This window comes from Elephas maximus, chromosome 3 (genome assembly GCF_024166365.1).
Source record: "Elephas maximus indicus isolate mEleMax1 chromosome 3, mEleMax1 primary haplotype, whole genome shotgun sequence".
Lineage (NCBI taxonomy): Eukaryota > Metazoa > Chordata > Mammalia > Proboscidea > Elephantidae > Elephas > Elephas maximus.
In genome coordinates, this window is record NC_064821.1 from 33,356,142 (window position 1) to 33,375,164 (window position 19,023).

The 19,023-nt window shown below is 47.4% G+C and overlaps 1 protein-coding gene across 1 annotated transcript in view; it reads right to left on the reverse strand.

The window, feature by feature from the left end:
* LOC126071214 (adhesion G protein-coupled receptor E2-like) overlaps positions 1-4,318 on the reverse strand; it is a 30,199-nt gene extending 25,881 nt beyond the window's left edge. Inside the window, exons 1-4 of the mRNA XM_049875459.1 lie at positions 4,300-4,318; positions 4,168-4,214; positions 3,976-4,053; positions 3,385-3,562 (exon numbers count right to left, since the gene is read on the reverse strand). Of these exons, the coding sequence (XP_049731416.1) occupies positions 3,385-3,562; positions 3,976-4,053; positions 4,168-4,214; positions 4,300-4,318 (322 nt within the window). The remainder of the gene's footprint in view (positions 1-3,384; positions 3,563-3,975; positions 4,054-4,167; positions 4,215-4,299) is intronic.
* Between the last annotated feature and the right edge of the window lie 14,705 nt (positions 4,319-19,023).

Below are 19,023 nucleotides of genomic sequence, written 5' to 3' on the forward strand. Positions count from 1 at the left end.
GGAGGAATTAAAGGTTGACTCCCTGGAGTCCCCATCAGAGGCCCTTTCCCCAAAGCACTTCTTCTTTATAACCTATTCCTCTTGTTTGAGTTCCACTCACCCCACACTCCCCTTTAATCTTGAATTCTCTGAGCATCGCATCCCTGGTTATCTTGTCCCACCACTGGGCCTAAATGGCCTTCCCCTCCCCCACCTCAGCATTACCAGAGTCTTCAGGTTCCTGTGCCATGTCCCAGTTCAGCAACATCCTTGTGTTATTCTGGCCCAAGGGGACATCCGTGACCCTTTGCTCCATCACATCCAGGGACAGGTCTATGCGTTGTGGGATGATGTAAGGTAAGGGAGTTAGGTTAGCAATTGTGCCAATATTGTGGCTGATGTAATACCATTTTTATGTATGTGTATTTATATATTCTCTTTTAATCCTTATATGAGAATACTGTGAGCAATTGTATGACAACAAATTAGATAATCTAGATGAAACGGACAAATTCCTAGAAACACATAAAGTACCAAAACTCAGGCAGAAATAGAATATTTGAACCAATATATGAAAGGACTCCTGATGGCGCAATGGTTAAGTGCTCAGCTGCTAACTGAAAGGTTGGTGGTTTGAACTTATCCAGTGGCTTTGTGGGAGAAAGACCTGGCGGTACGTTCCTGTAAAGATAACAACCTAGAATACCCTGTGGGGCAGTCCTACTCTGTCACACGGGGTTGCTGTGAGTCAGAAACAACAACAATGTAACAAGACATTGAATCAGTAATCAAACCTCCCAAAAGGAAAGACCAGAACCAGGTAGATGACTTCACTGATTAATTCTGCCAAACATTTTCAGAAGAATTAACACGAATTCTTTGCAAACTCTTCCAAAAACAGAAGAGAAGGCAACACGTCCTAATCCATTCTATGAGGTCAAAGTTAGGTAAAGACATGACAAGAAAAGAAAACTATAGACCAATCACTCTTAGGAATATAGACACAAATATTCTCAGGAAAACCTATGTGCCTAAATTTAACCAAAGAGTTGTAAGAATTATTCACTGGCACCTAGAAAACATTGCTGAAATTTAAAAACCCTAAATAAATAGGAAGATATCCCCTGTTTATGAATTAATATTATTAAGATTTCAATACTACCCAAAGCGATCTACAGCTTCAAAGCAATTCCTGCCCAAAATCCCAATGACATATTTGCAGAAATGGATATGTTGATCTCAAATTTCATATGGAATTGTAAAGGGCCCTGAATACCAAAAACAATCTTAAAAAAGCAATAAAACAAAAAATAATACACATAAAGGATGTACTTCTTAGTTCAATCATATATATGACACGAAATGGGCAGCTCCTGTCTAAAAGCAGGATGAGATGGCAGGAAGGGACAGGAACTGGTTGAATGGACACAGAAGTGGAAAGGGGGAGTGTGCTGTCACATTGTGGGCATTGCAACTAGTGTCACAAGACTATATGGGTATAAATTTTTGAATGAGAAATTAACTTGAGCTCTTATCTTTGACCTAAAGCACACACACACACACACACACACACACACACCCCGAAAACAAACAAAAAAGAACAACGAAGAGAACAAAGTTGGAGGACTCCCACTTCCCCATTTCAAAACAAGTACAAAGGTACAGTAATCAAAAGAGCGTCATACTGCCACAAGGGTAGACATATAGAATGTAGACTGGAATTAAGAGTCCAGAAAAAATCCCGTATGACTATGGTCATTTGATTTTTGACTAGGATGCCAAGAGCATTGAATGGGTAAAGACCATTCAATAAGTGGTGCTGGTTTAGTATTCAGGATATAAAGAACTCTTTTATAACTCAACAAGAAGAAGGCAGATAACTCAATTCAAAAAAAACAGGCCAAGGGCTTGAGTAGACATTTTTGCAAAGAAGGTACACAAATGACCATCAAGTACGAGAAATAACATGCAACGACAAAATCACTAGGAAAATGTAAACAGCAATAAGATACCACTGTAGACACACTACACCAAAAGACCAATGCCGTTGAGTGGATTCTGACTCATAGCGACCCTATAGGACAGAATAGAACTCCCGCATAGGGTTCTAAGGTTGTAAATCCTTATGGGAGCAGACTACCACATCTTTCTCCCATGGAGCGCTTGGTGGGTTCGAGCTGCTGACCTTTAGGTTAGCAGCTGAGTGCTTTAACCACCGTGCCCCAGGGCTCTTTACACACACTAGAAATGCTGTACTGAAAAGGAAAAAAAAAGTAAAAAAATAATGAGTGTTGGCAAGGATGTGGGGAAATTGTAACTATCACACATTGGTGGTGGAAATGTGAGATGGTGCAGCCACTGTGGACACACTTTGGCGAGTCCTCAAAAAGATGAACACAGCATTGCAATATGACCCAGTGATCCTGCTCATTAACATATACCCCCAAATGAAAAACACACATTGAATCAAAAACTTGTTCATGATGTTCATAGCAACACTATTCGAAATAGTCAAAAGGGGGAAACAAACTAAATGTCCCTCAGCTGGGGAATGGATAAACAAGGTTCCTTGATCTATCTATGCAATGGCAACTGTTCCATAAAAAAGAATGAACTACTCATATATGCTATGACCTGGATAAACCTTGAAAACATGCTAGATGAAGAAGAAGGGCATAAAAGATCACATATTGTATGATTCCACTGGTTACATGAAATATTGTAAATAGGCAAATCCACAGAGACAGAACACAGATTAGTGGTTGCCAGGGGCTGGGGGCAACAAACGGATGCAGCGGTGGAAGTGCTCACTCCTCCATGCAAAGAAATATGGAAGAGAGCTTCCTGGCCAACTGACTGGAAGGGATCCATATTTATGCCTATTCCCAAGAAAGGTGATCCAAGCGAATGTGGAAATTATGAGGACAATATCATTTTTTTTTTTTTTTAGGTTTCTCTCTGGGTTACTGAAAACATTTTGTTACTAGATAGAGGTGAAGGTTGTCCATAATAACTATTATACTAAATGCCAGTGACTTGTTCACTTTTAAGTGATTAAAATGGTGATTTGTATGCTATAGGAATTTTATCTCAATCAAGACAGACTTAAATTATAAATAATATAAAATTTTTATTCTTCCAAATGAAAGAAGTTGTTTTTGTTTGAAGCAGTGTCTAGTTTGTTATTTTAAATTCTTCCTAATCATTATTTCATATTCTGATAATTTATACTACATGAAACTGTATGTTATTGACAGTTTTATGCATTTCTTGTTTCTTTGATTTTAGTTTGTTTATGACAGCAACAGTGAGATACAAGTGTGGAGCCTCAACTCCATTGGGGCCAGGGGAGGATTTGGCAGGAAACAGGCAGAGCAGGAGACCTGGACAGACCTAGGGACTCACCTGTGCCTGCAGGAGCACGCAGGGTCAGTGAAGCTTGGGGCAGGTCCTTGCTCAGGCCTCTCAGGACATTCTCCAGGCCATCAAGCAGGTTAGTGGCCACACAGTGCTGGTCTGAGTGGGACAGGTTCTCCAGGTCCCCAGGGGCCTCCAGCAGCTCATCCACCTCCCATATGAGGTTCTGGAGGATGAGACACGGAGCTTGTTGGCCACAGGTCGGAGGGGGCTGCCCAGACACTGGCCCATCAGCTCCAGAGAACAGACCCTAGAGACTGTCTAGTTTGGGGGATAAAGGTGGCACTGGATGGGAGTCCCTCGGGGTCCTTGCCCCTGGGACCGTGGCTCCTCAGAGGCCACCCTGGTCAGCAATATCAAGATGCAATAAGTAAGAGCCAGGGGCAGTAAGAGGAAAGCGGTGTTAGGTGCCTGAGTGTGTGCACGAATATCCACCCTGGACTTTCTCCTCCCACCCACCCTGGGAGAGGCAGGGCTCAGTCCAGGGTTCTCTGCACTGGGGCCTGTCTCCCCCAGACCCAGGCTGCCCCAGCCAACGTGGGACAACTCCACCTTGCCTTTCTTGGATCCTTTCCTTACCCTGATGGTGTAATTGGCCAAGTCTGGCTTGAAGTCTCTGCCCAGATCCTGAACTTTGTCAAAGAAGCGAGAGAGGGTCTGGGGAGAGGAAGAGGAAGGAGTCAGAGAGCCCAGCAGGGGAGCAGGAAGGGGAAGGGGCAGAGGCTGTGCAGAGGGATTTACTGCTTTCTGGGGCCTGCTGGAGGCACTTACCTGGCTGCTGACTCCAGAGGGCCGGGTCCAGGAGGCGAAGGGCTCCTCTGTGGGAACAGGACACAGTTCACTGGTTGGGAGGTTGGGTGTGTGTGTTGAGAATGGAGTCTGGGGTCAAGTCAGGCCAGGTACGTTTATACTCGGCAGTCATTTGGTTATTCTGGAGCCCGAGTTTGGGAGTCAAGCCTTGGTGGCAGTGGCATGTGTATATTTCATCAGTGTAGACGTAGGAGGTGGGATCCAGCCTTGGTCAGGTCCCCTCTCCTGTGTGTGCCTCAGCCCCCTCTTCGTGGTATTAGCCCTCCCTCCCCCCATTGTGTGAGATGATGCCACCTGGTGATGGCATATCCTGGAGTGGAGGGTCCAGAGGGGACCATGGAAGAATGGACAGGCCTGATGTGAAGCACGTGAACCCCTACAATGTACGCGTGTGACAGTATTGAAACACTTTTTTCCCAGTCAATAATTAGCAGCCTCGGAGCCCCAGGGAACCTCCCCTTGGACACCCAGCTCCTTCCCTGTCACAGTCCATATCTTTTCATATGTAGTTTCAAAGAGGTGGATGCCTGGCCCAGCAGGGGACCCCAGCACTCATTCTGCTTGGTTGGTGTGGGTGCCTGAGAGTCTGTGATCAGATGTTTTGAGTGAGGGCCTCTAGGATGAGGAATCCAAGCTCCGTACGTTGACAAATGGTGTTGTTAGGGCCATTGGGTGACCCAGGTATCAGCTTCCAGCCAGGTCTGCAACGGCATTTCCACCGACGGTGTTGAGGCAGTGGGTGGTATTGTGGCACGGGTTTTGCTTCAGGGAACATTCATTTACATCTGGGGACAAAGGAAGAAGATCAGGTCTTGCACAGCCTACCTCAGGCCTCCCCTTGACTCATGACACCCACTTTCCCGTCTTCTTACATTCCAGGGCATCGAAACCCAGTGTTATGGACTGAATCGTGTCTCCCTAAAATCTATGTTATAAATCCGAATCTCTGTGCGACTCGACCGCAGTGGGTTTGGCTTTGGTTTTCTTTTGCTGCCTATGGTTGTAATCCCATTTGGAAAGGGTTGTCTTTCTTACTTATGTTATTGAGACAGGATTTGTGTAGGGCCTGTTTAGAGTCCATCTTTTTAAAGGTATAATCCATTGCTGTGGCTTTGATTCCAACTCAAAGTGGCCCTATAGATCAGAGTAGAACTGCCCCATGGGGTTTCTAAGGCCGTAAGTCTTAACTACAAGGAGGCTGCCACATCTTTCTCCCACAAAGTGCCTGGTGGGTTTGAACCACCGGCTTTTTGGTTAGCACCCGGGTGCTTTAACCACCGCACCACGAGGGCTCCTCCTTTTGAGAAATAAAGGAGATTAAACAAGGAAACGAACGAAGGAGACTGGGGAAGATAGATGCCAAGCCACCTGGAGATGTCCAAGGAGCCAAGAAGCAGAAGCTGAAGGAAGAGACAAGGACCTTCCTCCAGAGCAGACAGAGAGAATGATTTCCCCCAGAGATGGCACTCTGAATTTGCACTTCTAGCCTTCTAAACTGTGAGAAAAGAAACCGTTGTTTGGTAAAGCCACCCCTTGTGCTATTGCTGTTATGGCAGTACTAGAGAGCTAAGGCAGGCATCAAGCCTCGGTGGCAGCAGCACTTATCTTTCTTCACTGTAGATGTGGTGGGTAGAGCTGTGGCAGCCATGGTGCCCAGAGCTGCACCTGTTCATGTCTGGGGACAGAAGGAGAGGGTCAGGCCCTGTCCAGCCTGGTCAGGTCCCTTCTCCTCTGAGTGCCTCATCCCCGTCTTCCTGGTATTAGCCCTTCCCTCCTCCGCCCCATGAGATGATGCCATCTGGTAATACCACATCCTTTGAGTGGTGGACTAGGCGGGGGTCATGGGAGCATGGACAGGCCTGACGCCAAGTGACTGAGTCCCTACAATGTACATGTGAGACAACATTGAAAGACCTTCATCCCAGTCAATAATTAGCTGCTGCCTGGGGCCCCCAGGGAACCTCCCTTTGGATACCCAGCTCCTTCCCTGGCATCCTCCGTAACTTTTCATATCTAGTCTCAAATGGGTTGATGCCTGCTTTTTCTGTGATCAGATGTTTTGACTGAAGGTCTCCAGGATGAGGGATCTAGCTCTGTACCTTCACAAATGGTGTTGTTAGGGCCATTGGGTGACCCAGGTATCGGCTTCCAGCCAGGTCTGCAACGGCATTTATAGCCACCGACGGTGTTGAGGCAGTGGGTGGTATTGTGGCACGGGTTTTGCTTCAGGGAACATTCATTCACATCTGGGGACAAAGGAAGAAGATCAGGTCTTGCGCAGCCTACCTCAGGCCTCCCCTTGACTCACCACACCCACTTCCCAATCTTCTTCCCCAGGACCCCACCTTTATTGAAAGTGCTGCCACCTGGTGACCTTGAACTTCAATCGGAAATCGCCTTATTGTGGCTTCCACCAAAGACGAGTGCATCAGAGGCCATGGTAACCAGACTGTTTATGGCCAGTGAAACAGAAGCCAGGAGGGAAACTGAGTCATGGGAACTGGTCTCCCTCTCAATGGACTCATTCCTGCTCCCTCCTCAGCCCTTGCTGGGGAGATTCAGAAGTGGCACCTCCCTCTACTTTGCTTGCATGAGACAGACGAGGAATGTTTGGGGGTACTCTTCGGGCCAGGGGGCTCTGCAGAGGAACCCCAGGTCCAGAAGGCTCCTGCCCTGTGCTGTACTCTCTGGCCAGGTGAATCCTCAGGCAGGACCTTAGGGGGCCCTTGGCCTCATAGGAATCAAAATCTCCAGCCTCCTTGGGCTGTGTGACCGGCCTGCATGGAAACCCAGTGTTATGGACTGAATTGTTTCTTTCTAAAATCTGTGTTGTAAAGCCTAACCTCTGTGCCTGTGGTTATAATCCCATTTGGAAAGGGTGGTCTTTGTTACATTAATGAGGTAGGATTAGTGTAGGGTATGTCTTGAGTCAATCTTTTTTGAGATATAACCCATTGCTGTGGCATTGATTCCAACTCAAAGCGACCCTATAGATTAGACTACAACTGCTCCATGGGGGTTTATAAGGCTGTAAATCTTTAGGAAATCAGGCTGCCAGTATTTCTCCCACAGAGCGGCTGGCGGATTCGATCCACCAACCTTTTGGTTAGCAGTCGAGTGCTTTAACTGGTGCACCACCAGGGCTCCTTATTTTGAGATATATAAAGGAGATTAAACAAGGAAGCAAAAGGAGGAGAAATGAGCAATAGAGATGCCAAGCCACTTGGAGATCTCTATGGAACCAGGAAGCAGAAGCTGAAGAGACAAGGACTTTCCCCCAAAGCTGTCAGAGAGAGAAAGCCTTCCCCTAGAGCTGGCACTCTGAATTTGGATTCTAGTCTCCTTTACTGTGAGAAAATAAACTTTCTTTTGTTAAAGCCACCCCTGTGGTATTGCTGTTATAGCAGCACTGGATAACTAAGACAGGCATCAAGCCTCAGTGGCAGCGGCACTTATATTTCCTGACTGCAGATGCAGTGGGTGGAGCTGTGGCACCCATGCTGCCTGGAGCTGTACCTGTTCATGTCTGGGGACCCAAGAAGAGGGTCAGGCACTGTCCAGCCTGGGTCAGGTCCCTTCTCCTCTGAGTGCCTCACCCCTTCTTCCTGGTATTGGTCCCCACCCCCAGCCCTGGGGTGAGTTGATGCCACCTAGTGATGGCACATTCTTGAGTAGTAGACTCGGTGGGGATCAAGGGGGCATAGACAGGCCTGACACGCAGCACTTAGGCCCCTACAAGGTACATGTGTGACAGTATCGAAACACTTTCCTCCCAGTCAATAATTAGCTGCTGTCTGGGGACCCCACGGAACTTCCCCCTGGACACCCAGCTCCATCCCTGGCATCCTCCATATTTTTCATATCTAGTTTCAAAGGTGTTGAGGTCTGGCCCAGCAGGAGACCCCAGCACTCATTCTGCTTGGTTGGTGTGGGTGCCCTGGAATCTGTGATCAGATGTTTTGACTGAGGGTTTCTAGGAGGAGGGATTTGAGCTCTGTACCTTCACAAAGGGTGTCGGGTGACCCAGGTATTGGCTTCAAGCCAGGTCTGCAGCGGCGTTTATAGCCACCCAGGGTGTTGAGGCAGCAGGTGGTGTTGTGGCAGAAGATCAGGCCCTGCCCAGCCTGCCTCAGGCCTCCCCTTGACTCACCACACCTACTTCCCCATCTTCTTACAGTCCAGAGCCCAGGGCCGCACCATTATTGAAAGTTCTGCCACATGGTGACCTTCAACTTCAGTCCCAAAGCACCTTATGGTGGCCTCTACACAAGATGAATGCAGCAGGGACCATCACCCCTAGACCCAGTTTATGAGCAGTGAAATCCAAGCTAGGGGGGAATTCGATTCTTGGAAGCTGGACTTCCTCTGGACTCTCTCTTGCTCCCTCCCCAGCCCTGGCTGGGGAGAACCACAAGTGGCACCTCTGTCTACTTTGCTTGCATGAGACAGTTGAGGAAGATCTGGGGGATGCTCTCAGGGGTTGGGGGGCTTCTAGAGGGGAACCCCATTTACAGAAGGCCCCTGCCCTGTGTTGGGACCTTCTGGTAAGTCAAGTCCTTGGGCAGGTTCTTAGCAGGGCCTTGGCATTATAGGAATCTGAGAATCTTCTCCAACCTCCTTGGGCTGTGTTCCCTGCCTCCATCCATAGCAGTGTTCCAGCTCAGCCTCACACACGTCTTCCGGGGGCTCTACCTGTGCACTGCTTCAGGTCTTCTGGTTTGAACTCTAAGCTGAGAGGGCACTGGCAGGTGTAGCTGCCCTTTGTGTTGATGCAGAAGCCTGGGCTTTTACAGAGAATGCAGTTCTGCCGACACTCGTCCACGTCTGCAAGGGGAAGGAGAGGACGGGGGAGACCTGCAGCTGTGGGCAGCCTTTGGGGCTGCCGATGGGCATGTTTCCTGGAGCAGAAGCATCTATAAGGCTGTCTTCTCCCCACAAGTGGGCCTTTTCTGATTCACACAGAGGTGTCCGTGGGCAAATACGGCAGCCTACATGCTCCCCTCTCTAGATCTGGCTGAAATTTTCAAGTCCTCCCCATCTGCCAGCTCTGGCTCCTTTGCCCCCTCTTCAGCCCCAGTACGGTGTTGATGGGGGGACTCTGGCTTCTTGTGTCCTGGAACCAGGCTGGAAATGTTGCTTACCCCAGTAGACTTTTCTTGGCTCCCAATGATGACCTTTGAGCTGATTCCTCAGTGGAGCTGCTCTGTGGCCAAGCTCTCCTCACAATCCCAGCCATCCTATCTGGTCAGCACTCTCTCATCCACACCAACTCTGAAAGTCCAGCTCCCAGGAGAAAGACCATGGCTCACAGAACCAGGACGATATGGGCAGACTGCCTCTGTACATGGGCACCCTGGGGCCAAGAAGGTGCCTGGTTTCCTCAAGGGCGCCCTGTGGGCTTGGCAAGAAGTGGGTGGGTGAGGACCTTGTCTGAGTGGAGAATCCACATCTCACCCTAGCCTCCCACCAGTGTGGCTCTGCCTCATCTTTTGTCTCGAGTGGTCCAGCCCGCACACATTTGGTTGACCTCCTGGGATGGAATCCGCCCGGGAAATGGCGCTGAAAACGTGCTCTCTGAGGTCTGGCCCAGGCAGAGCCTCTGCCTCACCCAGCTCTCAAGGTGGGATGGGGGTCAGCTTCATACACAGCCCTCCCCCATGTAGCCTCCTGAGTTGCCTCTCAGGCTCATGAGCCAAAATTATTTGGGAGGGTCAGGGCAGAGCCTTGGTCAGAGAAATGGGCACAGGCTGAGCATGAATGAGAATGGGGTGCCAGCAGGCTCTTCTCCCGACAGGGGCTGTTGGCCAGGGGAGAGTGGATCTGCCCTTAATTCTACTATGTCCCGTGTTTTCAGACGATGGCCCTGGGGTCGGTAATCGCCCGGGGGTCAGAGTGGGTCCTGAGCATGGCTGAGCACTGGAGGCCCAGAGAGGGAGGCACGTGTGGGCAGATGGGACTGGCAGTCCAGCCCTGGCAGTCAGGATGATGTTGAAGAGGATGGATTTTGTGCTGGAACATACCACATGGCAAGGCCCTTCAATATTTGAAAGCCATCCCTTTTGTTTTATGCACATAAGATGTCAGATGGGTAGAGGGCTGTTTAGAGCTTTTGGAACTGGCCCTCTGATGCCTGGGAGAAGGTCTATGGAGAGAGAGTGAGACCCTGGCTCTCATGCCTGTCACAGGCCACATGGACAGTGACATGATGGACGTGCCCTCCAGTGTGGCCGAGGACAGAGTGCTGAGGGCTGAGGCCCTGGTGGGGCATAGAGAGGGATTGGGTCTTCAGGCCATAGGCCCTGCTCCAAGCCAGAAGCATCCTCTTCCTGTCACCCTGTCTTGAGGTCTATAGAAGTCCCTCTCCTACCTGACCCCTGGCCATGCATGTATCTGCCTGAGCCCTTCTCAGTTCTAGCCTCTGTCTAACACGTCCGCAGTAACCACCCCCTTCACATGCATGTGGCAGGCTTGAAGCAGTGGGTGGGAAGCCCCAGCAGCCGGGGCACATGGAAGGGGGTCCATGACCATCGTGTGCAGTTGCTCAGGTTGTTCACTGTACAGAGGGGACAAGTGGGGTCTGAAAACCAGCCCACCCTCTGTTCCCCAAACACGTCTGTGTCTGCCTGGTACAGAGGGGCCTTTTCCTAATTCACAAAGGCACTGTCGTCTGGTCCAGCCACATCGTGTGGGGCAGTGTCCACCCACAGGGGTCAGTGTGTGGATCAGCAATGCCGTGTCCTTGTTTCCAGCACACAGACTCTGCCCTGTCCCCTCCTGCCTCCCACCAGGGAGGCTCCCCACCTGCTCACAGTGCAAGGAGGGAAGGGGCTGAGACCAGGGCCAAGGGCTCCTTGCTCTGTGCAGGGAGGGTCTGCTGGGCCCTCCTCAGAGTCCTCTCTGGGGGCGTGTCTCCCCTCCACCCTTTGTTCAGCTGCCCCCCATGCTGTCTGGACTCTGCACTGACTCCCTCTCTCCGGGTGATTTGTGACTTCCATCTGCCCCCTCCTGACTCCCACCTGCCCTGTGGATGCCTGAAGCTCCTTCACCTATCCAGCCAGGTCCTCCTGGAAAATGGGTGCAGCCTGAACCTCGGCCTCCGGCAAGACACCCTGGAGATGGCTTTTTCAGCCATCACTGATAAGGCACTTTCTGTGAGCCAGGTGCTGTGAAGCCCTTTTGTGATCTTATTTACCTTCCCTACAATGCTACCTTTGTCTTCTCCCTTTTTCACATGGGTAAACTGAGGCTTAGAGAAGCAAAGTAGCTTGCTCAAGGTCACACATTTAACAAAAGGCAAGGCTGCTTTTGTTTTTATCTTTAAAAGATAGGTACTTTCTCCCCCCCCCCTTTTTTAACCGAAAATTAAAATGATATTATCCCATCTCAAACATGCAAACGTGAACATGCTTTATGAGTAAGTATCCCGGCCAATGTCACACACAGCTGTCAGGTGGCAAAGCCAGGATTTGAACTCAGGTACCTGGTCCCAGGGCCTGTGCCTGTGGCTGTCACACCACCTGCCTCTGTGCTGGTGGGGCAGACCTACAGCACATCTGTCTCCTCTCACACTGAGAAGCACATGTGTAGCCATGTTCCTGCCCCTAGAGGCTGAAGGAGCAGCTCTGGGGGAGGAGGAGATGGAGAATGGTGGGAGTTCTTACCTTGACACGAGTTCTCACTCTCATTCCTGAACGTTTTCCCCCCAGAAGCGAGCTCGTATCCTGGGATGCACGTGCAGTAGTAACTCCCCTCCAAGTTTTGGCAGTCAGCAAATTTTCCACAGGACACTTCCTTCTGCGGTCCACACTCGTTGATGTCTGGGACACAACAGGGAAAAGAGTCACCTCGGGGAAGATACCCCACCCCCACCTGACTCCTCAGCACAGGGCCTGACCCTTAATCAATGTCTTTTGGAAAGAATAAGACCCAGGTTGCATTGTTGTGGCTGAGCTGTGGCTTGAGTGAGCCATTCCTGAAGGCTACTTAATCGGCTCTGCTCAGCTCAGCCTTCTGGTTGGGACTCTAGATTTGGACACAGTGGGCAGTGCCAAGGTGGGGGATGAGTGGGAATCTCTGCACCCCCCTTCCCAATTTTCAAAGGAGAAGCTGTGGCACTCGTGGTGGTCCAGCTCCTCCCCAGGAAGTCATGTTTATTTACTTCTTACCTTTCCAACTTGATATCTTTTTTCCTTTCTCTTTTCTTTGCTCTTGGTGATTGTCATGGATTGAATTATGTCCCCCCAAAAATGTGTGTATCAACTTGGTTAGGCCATGATTCCTAGTATTGTGTGGTAGTTCTCCATGTTGGGAACATAATTTTATGTTAAAGATGATTAGGGTGGGATTGTAACAACCTTACCCAGGTCGCATCCCTGATCCAATGTAAAGAGAGTTTCCCTGGGGTATGGCCTGCACCACATTTTATCTCTCAAGAGATAAAAAGGAAAGGGAACTGAGCGGAGACGGGGGACATCATATCACCAAGAAAGCAGTGTTGGGAGTAGAGCGCGTCCTTTGGACCCGGGGTCCCTGCAAGGAGAAGCTCCTAGTACAGGAGAAGATTGATGAAAACATCGACAGAGAGAGGTAACACCCTGAATTTGAACTTTTAGCCTACTTTACTGTGAAGAAATAAATTTCTTTTTGTTAAAGCCATCTACTGGTAGGATTTCTGTTATAGCAGCACTAGATAACTAAGACAATGATGGTCCTGAGATCAAAAGCTGAGGTGCGCAACCACCACCATATCTCCTTCTGGTGCGGGTGATGCCCCACAATCTTTCGTGAACTCTTCCACCACCCCAAATCTCTGTACCGTCACAGAACTTCGCAGGGCTGGTGATGCTTTCCCCGTGTGGAGAACTGAATCCTGGGTCACAGCGACAGGTGGTGACACTGTCACATGTGGAGTTTGGGGGACACGAAGAGGCACAAGAGGCTGTGGGGACAGTGGCCATGGTCAGAAGTTGAGGGCTGAGAAGGGCCTGGGTGGTCCCAGAGGAGGGAGTGCTGGGGATGAGGGAGAGCCGTGAGCCTCATCTTCGCAGGCTGAAGGTGTGGGGTGGGGGTCCGGGCCCCTCCGCAGGCTTGGGCTATGGCAGCATTGCTCACCTCTCTGCGATCCAGCTCCTGACAGTGTCAGCAAGAGGCAGAGTGCTGGAACAGAGGGAGGGGATTCAAGAGACACATTTGAGGGAAGGGGGCTCCTGGACCCCTAGTCTGGGGCCCTGTCCTTGCTCAAGGGGATGGAGTGCGCAACCCCTTCTCGGGATCTGGGTGGATGTCAAGACGTGCGGGATTGTGAAGGGGCCTAAGTCTGCAGCCACCTGCTTCCCTGCCCTGTGGGCTGTGTGGGCGCTGGTTCAGAACACAGGCTGGAGTTAGGTGAAAACCTAGGACCTTGGGCAGGTTTCCTCACCTCTCTGTGCCTCCATTTCCCCTTCCATAGAACAGGGATGATGATGGGGCCCACTTCCTACAGCATCGTGAGAATCAGCGAAAAGAATGCTGCCCAGTGTGATTTCAGTGTCCACAATTATTATAAAGGAGTGGTTGACTGCCAACCAGGTATTCTCTCATCTCTCCCACCCTAGCTCTGAGATGCTCCCTCCCTTCCTTGTAGGTACACCCACAACACACTCATTCACTCCATTGGCCCTGATGTCCCATCTCAGGACCCAGTGGTGACATTTTGCCTGGACTCTTGGCACACAGGAAGATGCTGTAGGGTCATGGGGAAGGCCCCCACTCCTGCTGCTGAGGGGGTCCCCACTCTCAGAATGTGTCCTTTGGGAATCCTCCTCAGGTCATTGTAGGTTTTGGAGGCGGCGGACCTCCCTGCCATTCATCGAAGAGACAGATAAGGAAATAGAAATGGTGAGAGAATAAAGGGAGTAGGTGGAGATAGTGTAAGAGGGAGATGTGGAGAGATAAAGAGAGCCACAAACAGTGAGAGCCAGAGTTAAGACAGTGATAGAGATGGAGTGAGAGGGAAGGAGAAATCGGAAACCCACAGAAAGAGAGAGACAGAGACGGGGGAGAGTGCACTGTGAGACAGAGAGATAGGGAGATAAATAGAATGACACAGAGAGAAACAGAATTATAAAGGGAAGCAGAAGGGAAGGTAGAGAGGGAGGAAGACACCTCAGCAGCAGAAAAGGAGTGAAGAGGCCTTGATGTACGGTGTGGGGGAGACAGCTTTTGTCTCCTAGGCTGTACAATCGACACAACACCAAAGCCCCCAAGTACATCTTTTTGCATCCTCATGGGTTTGGATTGGGTCATGGACCACACTCAGAGCCTTGTCTTCTACTCCCTCTCTGTCCATTCTTAAGAATCCACAGTCCACTCACTCTGGAATATTTTTCATGCCTGTGACTTTTCTCACCCTGTCCTTTCCTCATGAAAGTCCCTTTTCTCCTGTGCCCCTAAGAATGTTCATCTCAAAGCTGAGCTCAATTGCCATCTCCTCTGTTGAGCAGCAATAGTAGAAGTTGGAAATTATTCTTGTTGCCGCAGACATGACCACTGATGGTGACAGGGCTGCCTGTGTTGGGGCCTTGAAGTTCACCCACCAGGGGCTTAGACCAGTGGGATGGGCTCGTATGGTGAGGAGGAGGCACTGGGTGGGAGAAGGTGGCAGATCCTTGGCCACGCCAGAGGCTCCTTCTGATGTCAGGACACTGGTAACCATCAAGGCCACCTGCCTACTTCTGAGTCCTGTTCTAACACTTGTTGTATGTCTTCAGCAATTTATTGCATTCTCTGTGTCTCAGGTTTCTCATCCATAAAATGGGAAGAATAAGAGGACCTACCTCATTGTGTTGATGAGAAGGTAAATAAGTAAACATGTGTTAGAAGCTAAGTACGATACAGATCTGATAGTAAGTCTTGTTTAATAAATTAAACTTAAGCTTCCATCATCATCATCATCATCTGTGTACTAACATGGGTCAGTATCTATCTTCTTTTCATTTGTCTATTAGTGTTTGGGATGAATTTGTAGCCAACTGACATTTTCTTTTCTTTTAATAATTTTTATTGTACTTTAATGAGTCAGCCTGCTCTCTCCTTCCAGTCTCTCCTTTCGTGACCATTTTTTTTTTAACCCCCTCTACCCTCCCATCTCCCCTCTAGACAGTAGATGCCAACACAGTCTCAAGTGTCCACCTGATAGAAGTAGCTCACTCCTCGTCAGCATCTCTCTCCAACCCATTGTCCAGTCCAATCCATGTGTGATGAGTTGTCTTCTGGAATGGTTCCTGTCCTGGGCCAACAGAAGGTTTGGGGACCATGACCGCCGGGATTCTTCTAGTCTCGGTCAGACCATTAAGTCTGGTCTTTTTATGAGAATTTGGGGTCTGTATCCCACTGTTCTCCTGCTCCCTCAGCGGTTCTCTGTTGTGTTCCCTGTCAGGGCATTCATCGGTTGTGGCCGGCACCATCTAGTTCTTCTGGTCTCAGGATGATGTAGATCTCTAGTTCATGTGGCCCCTTCTGTCTCTTGGGCTCATAATTATCTTGTGACCTTGGTGTTCTTCGTTCTCCTTTTGTCCAGGTGGGTTGAGAGCAATTGATGCATCTTAGATGGCCGCTTGTTAGCATTTAAGACCCCAGACACCACACTTCAAAGTGGGATGCAGAATGTTTTCTTAATAGAATTTATTTTGCCAATTGACTTAGATGTCTCGTGAAGCCATAGTCCCCAAACCCCCGCCCTTGCTCCACTGACCTTTGAAGCATTCAGTTTGTCCAGGAAACTTCTTTGCTTTTGGTCCAGTCCAGTTAAGCTGACCTTCCCTGTATTGAGTATTGACCTTCCCTTCACCTAAAGTAGTTCTTATCTACTATCTAATCAGTAAATAACCCTCTCCCACCCTCCCTGCCTCTCTCCTCCGGTAACCACAAAAGAATGTGTTGTTCTCAGTTTAAACTATTTCTCAAGATCTTATAATAGTGGTCTTATACAATATTTGTCCTTTTGCCTCTGACTAATCTCATTCAGCATAATGCCTTTCAGGTTCCTCCATGTTATGAAATGTTTCACAGATTCCTCACTGTTCTTTTTCGATGCATAGTATTCCATTGTGTGAATATACCATAATTTATTTATCCATTCATCCGTTGATGGCCACCTTGGTTGCTTCCAGCTTTTTGCTATTGTAAATAGTGCTAAAATAAACATGGGTGTGCATATATCTGTTTGTGTAGAGGCTCTTATTTCTCCTGGATATATTCCAAGGAGTGGGATTTCGGGGTTTATGGTAGTTCTGAGTCGGAATCAACTCAACAGCAGTGGGTGGGTGGGATATTAGTTCTATTTCTAACTTTTTAAGGAAACGCCAGATGGATTTCGGAATAGGTTGTAACATTTTACATTCCCACCAGCAGTGTACAAGAGTTCCAATCTCTCCACAGCCTCTGCAACATTTATTATTTTGTGTTTTTTGGATTAGTGCCAGCCTTGTTGGAGTGACATGGAATCTCATCGTGGTTTTAATTTGCATTTCTCTAATGGCTAATGATTGAGAGCATTTTCTCATGTTTCTGTTTTTGCCATACCATGTAGATTTTAGAGATCAGGCGCTGGTCAGAGATGTCATAGCTGAAAATTTTTTCCCAATCTGTAGGTGGTCTTTTTACTCTTTTGGTGAAGTCTTTAGATGAGCATAGGTGTTTGATTTTTAGGAGCTCCCAGTTATCTGGTTTCTCTTTGTCATTTTTAGTAATGTTTTGTATTCTGTTTATGCCTTGTATTAGGGCTCCTATCGTTATCCCTATTTTTTCTTCCATGATCTTTATCGTTTTAGTCTTTATGTTTAGGTCTTTGATCCACTTGGAGTTAGTTTTTGTGCATGGTGTGAGGTATGGGTCCTGTTTCATTTTTTTGCAAATGGATATCCAGTTATGCCAGCACCATTTGTTAAAAAGACTATCTTTTCCCCAATTAACTGACACTGGGCCTTTGTCAAATATCAGCTGCTCATATGTGGATGGATTTATATCTGGGTTCTCAATTCTGTTCCATTGGTCTATGTGCCTGTTGTTGTACCAGTACCAGGCTGTTTTGACTACTGTGGCTGTGTAATAGGTTCTAAAATCAGGTAGAGTGAGGCCTCCCACTTTTCTTCTTCTTTTTCAGTAATGCTTTACTTATCCGAGGCTTCTTTCCCTTCCATATGAAGTCGGTGATTGTTTCTCCATCACTTTAAAAAAAGTCATTGGAATTTGGATTCGAATTGCATTGTATGTATAGATGGCTTTTGGTAGAATAGACATTTTTACTATGTTAAGTCTTCCTATCCATGAGCAAGGTATGTTTTTCCACTTAAGTAGGTCCTTTTTAGTTTCTTGCAGTAGTACTTTGTAGTTTTCTTTATATAGGTCTTTTACATCTTTGGTAAGATTTATTCCTAAGTATTTTATCTTCTTGGGGGCTACTGTGAATGGTATTGATTTGGTGATTTCCTCTTCGGTGTTCTTTTTGTTGATGTAGAGGAATCCAAGTGATTTTTGTATGTTTTTCTTGTAACCTGAAACTCTGCCAAACTCTTCTATTAGTTTCAGTAGTTTTCTGGAGGATTCCTTAGGGTTTTCTGTGTATAAGATCATGTCATCTGCAAATAGAGGTAATTTTACTTATTCCTTGCCAATCCGGATGCCCTTTATTTCTTTGTCTAGCCGAATTGCTCTGGCTAGCACCTCTAGCACAATATTGAATAAGAGCAGTGATAAAGGGTATCCTTGTCTGGTTCTCATTCTCAAGGAAAATGCTTTCAGGCTCTCTCCATTTAGAATGATGTTGGCTGTCGGCTTTGTATAGATGCCTTTTATTATGTTGAGGAATTTTCCTTCAATTCCTATTTTGTTAAGAGTTTTTATCATGAATGGATGTTGGACTTTGTCAAATGCCTTTTCTGCATCAATTAATAAGATCATGTGGTTTTTGTCTTTTATTTTATTTATATGGTGGATTACATTAATGGTTTTTCTAATATTGAACCAACCTTGCATAAAAAAAATTTTTTTTTTTTTTTTTAACCTGGCATACCTGGTATAAATCCCACTTGGTCGTGGTGGATTATTTTTTTGATATGTTATTGAATTCTATTGGGTAGAATTTTGTTGAGGATTTTTGCATCTATGTTCACGAGGGATATAGGTCTATAATTTTCTTCCTTTGTGGTGTCTTTTCCTGGTTTTGGTATCGGGGTATGGTGGCTGCATAGAATGAGTTTGGCAGTAATCCGTCCTTTTCTATGCTCTGAAATACCTTTACTAGTAGTGGTGTTAACTCTTCTCTAAAAGTTTGGTATAACTCTGCTGTGAAGCTGTCTGGACCAGGGCTTTTTTTTTGTTGGGAGTTTTTTGATTACCTTTTCAATCTCTTCTTTTGTTATGGCTCTATTTAGTTGTTCTACTTCTGATTGTGTTAGTTTAGATAGGTAGTGTGTTTCTAGGAATTCATCCATTTCTTCTAGGTTTGCAAATTTGTTAGAGTACAATTTTTCGTAATAATCTTATATGATTCTTTTAATTTCAGTTGGGTCTGTTGTGATATGGCTTATCTCATTTCTTATTTGGGTTATTTGTTTCCTTTTCTGTATTTCTTTAGTCAGTCTGGCCAATGGTTTATCAATTTTGTTAATTTTTTCAAAGAACCAGCTTTTGGCTTTGTTAATTCTTTTGATTGTTTTTCTGTTCTCTAATTCATTTAGTTCAGCTCTAATTTTTATTATTTGTTTTCTTCTGGTGCCTGATGGATTCTTTTGTTGCTCACTTTCTATTTGTTCAAGTTGTAGGGACAGTTCTCTAATT